At 38.3% G+C, this 12500-nt stretch overlaps 1 protein-coding gene across 5 annotated transcripts in view; it reads right to left on the reverse strand.

The window, feature by feature from the left end:
- Positions 1 to 12500, reverse strand: part of LOC115220347 (tyrosine-protein kinase BAZ1B) — a 117958-nt gene that overhangs the window by 100255 nt on the left and 5203 nt on the right. For all 5 annotated transcript variants that reach the window (XM_029790453.2, XM_029790454.2, XM_036509818.1 and 2 more), the window contains one exon: positions 11359 to 11534. In XM_029790453.2, the coding sequence (XP_029646313.1) occupies positions 11359 to 11534 (176 nt within the window). The remainder of the gene's footprint in view (positions 1 to 11358; positions 11535 to 12500) is intronic.

A 12500-nucleotide genomic window follows, 5' to 3' on the forward strand; every position in this document is an offset into this window, starting at 1 on the left:
CAAGGTATTTGAGAGGGTGGTGAGATCTCAAATAACCAATTTCTGGAAAGCAACAGACGGCTGATCTCCAACCAACATGGGTTCCGTAATGGAAGGGACTGCCTAACGCAGCCTGCATCACTTTGAGGACATTTTGAGAGCTTTGGGAGAGGGCTCCAACACCGATGTCATCTACCTTGATTTCAGTAAGGCCTTCGACGGGTCGATCACAAGATCCTATTGAAAAAACTATCCACATTGGTGTCTCTGGAAATTTACTGAAATGGATTAATAAGTGTTTCCTGACAGACAGATCTCAACATGTTGTAGTTGAAGGGGTAAAATCAGCCCAGCCAAAGTCAGTAGTGGCGTTCCGCAAGGCACTGTGCTGGGCCCACTTCTTTTCATCATTTACATTAATGACATTAATGACATCATCAAGCACAGCAACATAAAAATCTTTGCAGATGACTCCAAGCTACAGAAGGTCATAAATGAAGCGAGTGACCGGACATGCCTTCAGTCAGATCTACTGGCTGTTATCCAATGGGCAGAAAAAAACAATATGCTGCTGAACGAGGATAATTTGAGCTAATCCACTTTGGAAAAGAGGATGCCCTGAAACTCCCATACTCCCTTCCTTCAGGTGAAACTCTCACGGCGTCCAACAACATCAGAGACTTGGGAGTAATTGTGGACAACAACGTAAGCTGGGCCACTCATATAAACACCAAAGTGACATGGCCCGCAGAATGTGTTCCTGGATTCTCAGAACTTTCCAGTCGAGAGATATCCACACCATTATCCTTCTCTCTCCACTTTTGCCCGACCCCACCTTGAATACTGTTGTCCACTGTGGTCTCCCCACACAATACAAGGTATCATAAAGTCGAAGCACCTCAAAGGGCAATCACAAAAAAGATAGATGGCATGACAGGCCTCGACTATTGGGTCGACTAGAAAAGCTAAAACTCTATTCTCTCCAACGTCGTCGTGAGCGCTACATCATCTGCATGATGTGGAAAATATTCCATCAGCATTGCCCAAATGATGTTGGCATCACCTTTAAGGTACATCCAAGGCTTGGGCCCCGTGCCATCCGCCCAAAACAAAAATCGCACTCTCTCATCTCATACAACAATACGGCACAATTATTTCACCTCAATTGGCCCCGCTCTCTTTAACATTACACCAAAACACATTAAAACAGAAACTGACCCTATAGGTTCAAGAAGTCTTTGGACAGATTCCTTCAAGAAATCCCGGATAAACCCCCTACACAACCGGATATGTCTCTGTAAACAATAACTCTCTACTTGAGTGGGCCATAGTGCCCAAATCTGACTTGAAAGACTTCACCAGTGGTGCTATAAGTTAGACATGGCCTGGGCCAATAATGGCCGAAACCTATCAAAGTATCAAAGTATACATACATATATATACATACACATATATACATATATACATACATATATATATACATACATATATACATATACATACATATATACATATACATATATACATATATACATACATATATATACATACATATATATACACATATATATATACATACATATATATATATACATACATATATACATACATACATATATACATACATACATATATATAAACATATATATACAAATACATCATCATCATCATCATCATTTAGCGTCCGTTCTCCATGCTAGCTTGGGTTGGACGGTTCAACTGGGGTCTCTGAAGCTGGAAGACTTCATCAGGCCCAGTCAGATCTGGCAGTGTTTCTACGGCTGGATGCCCTTCCTAACGCCAACCACTCCGTGAGTGTAGTGGGTGCTTTTTATGTGCCACCTGCACAGGTGCCAGACAGAGCTGGCAAACGGCCACGAAACGGATGGTGCTTTTACGTGTCACCGGCACGGGGGCCAGACAGAGCTGGCAAACGGCCACAAACGGATGGTGCTTTTACGTGTCACCGGCACGGGGGCCAGGCCAGGCTGGCAACGAACACGAACGGATGGTGCTTTTACGTGCCACCTACACGGGGGCCAGACAGGGCTGGCGAACGGCTACGAACGGATGGTACTTTTTACGTGTCACCTGCACGGGGGCCCTGATGTTGATCGACCTCAATTTGGTTTGATCTTGATTTTGACTCTTCTCACTGGTCTATATACATATAATAATATATACAAATATATATACATATACATCCATATATATTACATGCCACCCTAAAAACATCGCCATTCCCGCCCGTTTCTCTAAAGTTCAACCTTCGCATATTCCCTTTAATTCGATCTCCACCATTCACTATCATTTCTTCCCCTGACTTGCAGCGATGTCCATGAGCAGGCTAAGATTTCTCCCTTCTTTTTCATACATACATACATTTGTCTACCGTTTAAATGTTTTGAACTTATAACCACCAATCTGCTTTGCTTTCCTTTTCTTTCTACATGCCACCCTAAAAACATCGCCATTCCGCCCCCCGTTTCTCTAAAGTTCAACCTTCGCATATTCCCTTTAATTCGATCTCCACCATTCACTATCATTTCTTCCCCTGACTTGCAGCGATGTCCATGAGCAGGCTAAGATTTCTCCCTTCTTTTTCATACATACATACATTTGTCTACCGTTTAAATGTTTTGAACTTATAACCACCAATCTGCTTTGCTTTCCTTTTCTTTCTACATGCCACCCTAAAAACATCGCCATTCCCGCCCGTTTCTCTAAAGTTCAACCTTCGCATATTCCCTTTAATTCGATCTCCACCATTCACTATCATTTCTTCCCCTGACTTGCAGCGATGTCCATGAGCAGGCTAAGATTTCTCCCTTCTTTTTCATACATACATACATTTGTCTACCGTTTAAATGTTTTGAACTTATAACCACCAATCTGCTTTGCTTTCCTTTTCTTTCTACATGCCACCCTAAAAACATCGCCATTCCCGCCCGTTTCTCTAAAGTTCAACCTTCGCATATTCCCGGTGCACCCGCCCTTGCCCACCCCCACCACCAATACCGGATATCTCTTATTTTTGTTCCATCTATACCGGATGTCGCTTCTCCCACCACCATTATAGGGGTCTACTCTTCGAACCCCCCTCTTCAACACGCTATTTCACCATGCATTACCCCTCTCTTGATATCCTACGTTCTACTTGCCTAGAACCTGTCATCATTTCTCTGAACCACCCCTCCCCACTGGTGCTCCCCTATATATTTCTATACCCCCCCCCCCCATAAAAAGCACCATCCAACGTGGCCGATGCCAGACCCCTCTGGCACCTGTGCAGGTGGCACGTAAAAAACACCCACTACACTCGCGGAGTGGTTGGCGTTAGGAAGGGCATCCAGCTGTAGAAACACTGCCACACTAGACTGGAGCCTGGGCAGTCCCGAGCTCCCCAGACCCCGGTCGAAAACCGTCCAACCCGTGCTAGCGCGGAAAAACGGACGTTAAACGATGATGATGATGATGACCATTATATCCATATATATACCATACATATACATAATATATATATATATAAAACCTGTTTGACATAGGATCAGATAAATATCATGGATTGCAGATGTGTTATGCCGGTGGCATGTCTAAACTCTACTTGTGAAGAGCCGTTGAGGCAAGTGAGGATCAGAATGGAAATCGATCAATGGAAATTGCAGATGTGTTACCAGTGCCGGTGGCATGTCGAAACTCTACTTGTGAAGACTCGTTGAGGCAAGTGAGGATCAGAATGGAAATCGATCAATGGAAATTGCAGATGTGTTACCAGTGCTGGTGGCATAAGAGAAACTTCCGTTTCGCGACCGTTGCCAGCACCGCCCTGTTTCATGTCCGTTGCCAGCCTCGCCTGGCCCCGTGCCGGTGGCACATAAAAAGCACCATCCTGTTCGTCAGCTCTGTCTGGCACCTGTGCGGGTGCACGTAAAAAGCACCCACTACACTCACGGAGTGGTTGGCGTTAGGAAGGGCATCCAGCCGTAGAAACACTGCCAGATTTGACTGGGCCTGATGAAGCCTTCTGGCTTCACAGACCCCAGTAGAACCGTCCAACCCATGCTAGCATGGAAAACGGACACTAAACGATGATGATGATGATGACATATATATATATATATATATATATATATATATACATATACATATATAAATATATACATATATATATATACATACATATACATATACATACATATATATATACATATACATATATAAATCATCATCATCCTCATCATCGTATAACATCCGCTTTCCATGCTAGAATGGGTTGGACTGGCAAACCAGATGGCTGCACCAGGCTCCAATATTGATCTGGCAGTTTCTACAGCTGGATGTCCTTCTTAACGCCAACCACTCCAAGAGTGTAGTGGGCGCTTTTACATGCCACCGGCATGAGGGCCAGTCAGGCGGTACTGGCAACAGCCACGCTTAAATGGTGTTTTTTTACTTGCCACCTGCACAGGAGCCAGTCCAGAGGCACTGGCAATGACCTCACTCAAATGTATTTACACATGCTGCCGGCACAAGTGCCAGTAAGGCGACACTGGTAATGATCGTGCTCAAATGGTGCTGTTTACATGCCACCGGCACGGAAACCAGTCAGCTACTCTGGCAACGACCACACTCGGATGCCAGTCATCGAATTTGATTTCAACTACACTTGCCTCAACAGGTCTTCGCAAGCAGAGTTTAGTGTCCAATGAAGGAAAGGTACGCATAAGTGGGCTGGTTACACCCTGGCATAAGCAACGAGGTTATGGTCTCACTTGGCTTGCTGGGTCTTCTCGAGCACAGCATATTTCCAAAAGTCTCAGTCACTAGTCATTGCCTCGGTAAGGCCTAATGTTCGAAGGTCGTGTTTCACCACTTCAACCCAGGCCTTCCAGGTTCTACCTCTTCTACAGGTTCCCTCAACCGTTAGGGTTTGGCACTTTTTCACACAGCTATCCTCATCCATTCTTGCCACATGACCATACCAGTGCAGTCGTCTCTCTTGCACACCACATCTTAGGTCCAACTTTCCTCTCAAGGTACTTACACTCTGTCAAGTATGCACACTGACATTACACATCCATCGGATCGTACTGGCTTCATTCCTTGTGAGCTTACGCATGTCCTCAGAAAGAAATTGTTTTTTTCGCATTTTTGCAAAGTTGCACGGTAAAAAACGTTTTACTGGAAAGTTCAATTTCCTTGGTTTTACAGCTAAAAAGCTCCTATGTAATGGCAGTTCTATCAAGTAAACTGCAAAAACACCCCCCTCTCCAACAGCTTCACCTTTTTGCAGAGGGTTAGGTCTAGGTCAACCTTCCACTCCCACTTATTCCTTCGCATGCAAAAATGACTAATGGCACTTAGTTCGCACCGTTTACACCAATCCACCCATAATTAGACAATATCCTCTCAACACCAATCTCATCATCATCATCGTCGTTTAATGTCTGCTTTCCATGCTGGCATGAGTTGGACGGTTTGACTGAAGGCTGCACCAGGCTCCAATATGATCTGACGAAGTTTCTACACATTGATGCCCTACGTAACGCCAACCACTCTGAGAGTGTAGTGGGTGCTTTTTATGTGCCACCTGCAACAGAGGCTAGTCAAGTGGCACTGGCAACGACCATGCTGAAATGGTGCTTGCTCGTCAGGCAATGCTAGCAACAATCATGCTCGAATGGTTGTTTTTTACACTCCACCAGCACAGGAGCCAGTCAGTAGCCCTGGCAACGACCACGCTCGAATGGTGCCAATCAGGTGGTACTGTCATTGGCCACGACAATGATTTCACTTGCCTCAACAGGTTTTTGAAAGTGTAGTTTATTGTCCAATGATTGAAGGGTACTCTTATACAATGGCATAGGCCACAGTTATGGTTTCACTTGGCTTGCTGGGTCTTCTCAAGCAGAGCATAATTCCAAAGGTCTCGGTCATACATACATAATATATAAACACGTGTATATATATATATATATATATATACACATACACATATATATATATATACGTACACACACGTATATGTATATATATATACGTATATATATACGTACATATATATATATATACACATATATATATATATATATACGTACACACGTACGTACATATATATATATATATACACATTAGTATATATATATATATAACGTACTTATACATACACAACGTATATATATACCACCTATACGTAATATACTACTATATACATACATACGTTATACGTATTATATATACACATATACGTATATATATACATATATACATACATATACGTATATATATACATACATATACGTATATATATACATACATATACGTATATATATACATACATATACGTATATATATATACATATACATACATATACGTATATATATACATACATATACGTATATATATACATACATATACGTATATATATACATAACATACATATATTACAATACTTACATATATATACATATATACGTACCATAGATATACATATACATATATTACCATACCTTATATATACATATACGTATATCTACATATACGTATATATACATATACGTATATATACATATACGTATATATACATATACGTATATATACATATACGTATAATATACATATATACGTATATATACATATACGTATATATACATATATACATATACATATATAATCTATATATATCATATATATATATATATAATATATATACATATATATATATATATATTATATATATACATATATATATATAATACGTATATATAATATATATATACTATATTATACATTATATATATATATATATATACATACTATATATATCGATATATATACATATATATATATATATATATATATATATATATATATATATACATAACGTATATATATATACATATACGTATATATATATACATAAACGTATATATTATATATACATAAACGTATATATATATATACATATACGTAATATATACATATACGTATATATATATACATATACGTATATATATATATACAGATACGTATATATTACTTATACATATACGTATATATATAATACATATAAGTATATATATATTATATACCATATACGTATATATATATATAAATATACTATATATATATATCCATATACGTTATATATATATATACATATACGTATATATATATATACATATACGTATATATATATACATATACGTATATATATATATATATACATATACGTATATATATACGAATATATACACACACACACATATATATATATACACACACACACATATATATACGAATATATACACACACACATATATTGTGAAAATGAGGGTAATAAATTAAAATAATTTATTAACAGTGGTTAGCACGCATAAATAAAAGTCACAAGACAACATTTTTAAATATAAGAGTATAAAAAACATTTTTATACAGAAAGAGGAGACCCTTGACAGGACTCCTTACATGCTAAAAAGGCCAGTTAGAACCCAAACCATGAAAAAGAGAATTCACGAGGCACGCTAATTAGTAATCATTAATTAGTGATTCTGCTGACAAGCTACAGATTCCAAATTAGTTTATTTGGTAATTAATAGCGAAACTGAAGTTTGGGATTAACTAATTTATTTTTTTGTTCATTCTAGTCTAATAATTAGAGTGACTCATGAATTTTCTTTTTTGTGGTTTGGGTTTTAACTGGGCTTTTTAACATGTAAGGAGTCCTGTCAATGGTCTCCTCTTTGTGTATAAAAATATTTTATACACTTTATATTTTTAAAAATATTGTTGACTTTTATTTATGCATGCTAACTACTGGTAATAAATTATTTTAATTTATTACCCTAATATTTATGATGAGATTTATAATTCTGAGGCTATATAGGCTACAGCTTTAGATTTCTCTATTTACTGCTGGATATATACTAACATTCCCACACTAAGTTCAAACCCTTGAATGGATAAAGATGAAGCTGTCTTGCGCACGTTTTCAACTACATAATTATTCATTAATTAGTGATTCCACTGACGAGCTATAGATTCCAAACTAGTTTATTTGGCAATTAACAGCAAAACTCGAGTTTGGGATTAACTAATTCAGTGTTATAAGTAGAATGCCTCATTCACTTTCTCATGGTTTGGGTTTTAACTGGCCTTTTTAATATGTAAGGAGTCCTGTCAATGGTCTCCTCTTTGTGTATAAAAATATCTTATGCACTCTTATATTTTAAATAAATAAATAAAAATATATATATATAGGCGCAGGAGTGGCTGTGTGGTAAGTAACTTGCTTACCAACCACATAGTTCCGGGTTCAGTCCCACTGCGTGGCACCTTGGGCAAGTGTCTTCTACTATAGCCTCGGGCCAACCAAAGCCTTGTGAGTGGATATGGTAGACGGAAACTGAAAGAAGCCCATCATATAAACGTATATATTTGTGTGTGTGCTTGGCCCCACCACTAAGTTACAAGGACGTAAACACACCAACATCACTTGTCAAGTGATGTTAGTGTGTTTACATCCTTGTAACTTAGCGGTTCGGCAAAACAGGCCAATAGAATAAGTACTAGGCTTACAAAGAATAAGTCCTGGGGTCGATTTGCCAACTAAAGGCGGTGCTCCAGCATTGCTGCAGTCAAATGACTGAAAAGAGTAAAGAGTATACATATTTAATGTTAATGGAGCTAAAGAACCATAGGTTCACTTCCCTTACTACAAGGTAGTCCGTACTGAGTAGCAGTCACATAGACACACACACACATATATATATATGGGTCACTGGGGAAGTCTGAGTTTCCCAGCAACAGAGTTTTGTTTTGTGGTTCTTTTTCTCTTGTCCATGTTATTCCGCATGCTTTCAACAAGAGTAACATCAAAATCACACATGAACGGTTCCTTTCCCCAGAAAAGAAAAAATTTGGCTGCTATTTGTTGCATGCACTGCTACTATGTAACAGATATTTCAGGTCCTTTATTGCAAATGGCTGTTACTTGGTATCAGGGTGTGCTAGAAATAGCAGCCAAATTTTTGGAGGTAAGATATTTTGAATGCACTCGAAAGAAACCTATAGAAAAAAGACAATCTCACACCGAGGTTATGAACAGGACTTTTACGAAATATTTACAGTATTTTTGAAGTCATTTTTACTTTAAAATATTTTGCCCATCATAATGTGTCTTATGAAATGGTTAGAGTTTCTTCCCTTTCAGGGTAAGTTATTTTTGGAGTGTTGGGGCTATAGTAGAAGATACTTGCCCAAGATGCCACACAGTCAGACTGAACCTGGAACTACACCTCACCTGCAGTCACACCTTTGCCTACATATAAAGGCTATAATATTATTGTGTATGTGTGTGTATAAGTGAAGGCACATGGCCCAGTGGTTAGAGTGTCAGGCTCACAATCATGAGGTAGTGAGTTCAATTCCCGATCCGGGTTGTGTGTTGTTTTCTTGAGCAAGACACTTTATTTCGCATTGCTCCAGTTCACTCAGCTGTAGAAACGAGTTGCAACAGCACTCGTGCCAAGCTGTATCGGCTTTCCCTTTTACTTGGATAACATCAGTGGTGTGGAGAGGGGAGGCTGGTATGCGTGGGCAACTGCTGGTCTTCCATAAACAACCTTGCCTGGACTTATGCCTCAGGGAACTTTCCAGGTGCAATCCCATGGTCATTCATGATTGAAGGGGTAACACAAACCAGTACAGCCTGTTGCGAGGTTGGGTCATCAGGAACTAAGCTGACATCCCCATCAAATTTACCTGGTGAGGAAGCTTTCAAACAAGCTAGTAAGAAGAAGAAAAAATAAATTTCTTTCCAAAGGACAGATGAACAACGTCTAACAATTACTCTGGGACATAGAAATATTCATGACAGTGAATGAGTGTGCCAACTCATGATGATGGAGTGTACCAAAAGCTCACCCAGGAGTAGACACCTATTTCTTGTTTGCACTTTAGTCTAGAAAGATACTCTGATGTAAAACCAGAGGATTGTACAGCTACTGGTTGTTCTGGCAAACACTTGGTCACCAAGAGGAAAGCTATTCTTTGCGAAAAACAAATGAAACTCCATGCACACTTCACTCACACTAATCGACTTCATGTATTTGAACTCCTTGAGAAACACATTATGGAAAAAAAAATACTCTGCAGCAATAGGAAATAGTGGAACATAGAGGCTTGACCAGCAGCAAGTATGTAATTGCAAATCTGCACAGAGGTGCCTTGGGATATTGGTTGCTTTCTATCCAGAGTGTACTGATGGGGAGATTCAGCAAGAATTCCAGTGACAGAGCAACCCATTTCAGTGATGGCACTACTCATGAAGGATATAAACATGGTCAAAATAAGGCTGACCTAATTCTGGAACTAGCCACCAACCCCAAAATTGGCAGCTGTTCTCACTTTACTGGATCCCATGGTAACAGCCAAGAAATTTCTTTCAAAGAAGTGGTTCTATTCAGGCACTAGTTAACTTCCACACACATGATGATGATCATCATCATCGTTTAACGTCCGTTTTCTGCGCCAGCACAGGTTGGACGGTTCGACCGGGGTCTGGAAAGCCAGGTGCTGCACCAGGCTCCAGTTTGATCTGGCAGAGTTTCTGCAGTTGGATGCCCTTCCTAGCGCCAACCACTCTGCGAGTGTAGTGGGTGCTTTTTACGTACCACCTGCACAGGGGGGTCCGGCATCGGCCACGATCAGTTGGTGCTTTTAACGTGCCACCGGCATGGAAGCCACACATAGATATTCACACAATTTTTATATATGCAAGTACATGTACATCTACACAACATATATACATACAGACACAATAGATACAATTATTTATTCACACACAAAATATACACACATCAACACAAATACAAAAAAGATACAAATATCCAAACACACACACATTATATATGTGAACCAATCTAGGAACCTCTGTGTAGTCACTCAATATGCTAGATCCAATAGTAAAATCTCCCTAGAATCACACTACCATCTGAACAAAGGAAGGTCACATTAGTTAATGTAGTCCTAGATACACTAAGGAATCAACAGGAATGTCTTTGATCATATTTCTGCATGATTAGAGCTGACATGAAACAATGTAAGACATACACAAACATGTAATACACACACTAACAATATACACATACATATACATGTATATAATAACATACTATACATACACACACAATAAACCTGTACATACACACTATCTATACAAACAATCCATCAAAATAGTGTATAATAATACACAAATATACACGAACATGTCTATGTGAGAGTAACAGAGAGCTAGAGGACAGAAAGAAAGAGACAGTGATTTTTTTCACCATCATCAACATGGTCAATACCAATACATAATAAAATCAACTACATACTATGGTGTACAATCTCCAAGACAGGTTTCTCATAGCAGGTCTGAAACTGCGATTGGACCGATTTCTTAACATTCTTTTCCGAATTCCAAGCTTCTTCATGGGTGAGGTTGGTGTGTCCAGTTGACTGACACGTCCAGATGCGGTTCTTGTACAGTGCCACTCGCTTCTCATAATCCCTAAACTTTGGTTAAGGGTAATAAATGCATATACAATAAAATCGCCATACATGTTATATTAACAACGAAAAGTAAAAGCTTTCAAAGACAAGGTTCAAAGAACAAAGCATATGTAAAAAAACCCAAAAAAACAGACAAGAGTGTATAACTTTGGTGTATTTATTATATGTGTCTGTATGTGCGCGTTACGGACTGACATTTATACATGGATAAACAAAGAAAAGCTTGACAGAGGGGCCTAAAAATTACGAAGCGTTGACAATTTCTAACCTATATTTCTTACGAGTTTATTATCAATATCTAGATCTAATATATATACATACACACACGATATATATATATATATATATATATATATATATATTATATATATATATATATATATAATAAACCTTTACATAAATAAATAACGTGAAATACACGAAGGGACGAACAAAAAGACAAACAGGTCATTCAAAGCCTTCATTCTTCAGTCAGAAACTGATCCCTCATCGCAGATTTTCATATATATATACACACACACATATATACATACACGCACACACGTGTATGGATGTATGTATGTGTACACACACACACGCGGTTACCTCAGTTTGGAGTTGAATTCTTTATTTTAGTTTACTTTAATATACATATATATTTTTACATTATGGGATTACGAAAATACGTTTCTGCGGTTTTTAATGTCATTTACGTATATATATATATATATATATATATATATATATATATTATATATATATATAACATGTGTGTGTGTGTGTGTGTGTGTGTACATATACACACACACATTTCCTTTGTTTCAAACATTTATTTTCGTTTCGACCTCAACAGCAGCACAAGCCAAAGCAAAGATCTGAATATATATATATATATATATATATATATATATATATATATATATATCTTTTACTTGTTTCAGTCGTCAGGCTGCGGGCATGCTAGAGTACCGCCTTGAAAGAATTT

Source organism: Octopus sinensis, linkage group LG16 (genome assembly GCF_006345805.1).
Source record: "Octopus sinensis linkage group LG16, ASM634580v1, whole genome shotgun sequence".
NCBI classification, from domain to species: Eukaryota; Metazoa; Mollusca; class Cephalopoda; order Octopoda; family Octopodidae; genus Octopus; species Octopus sinensis.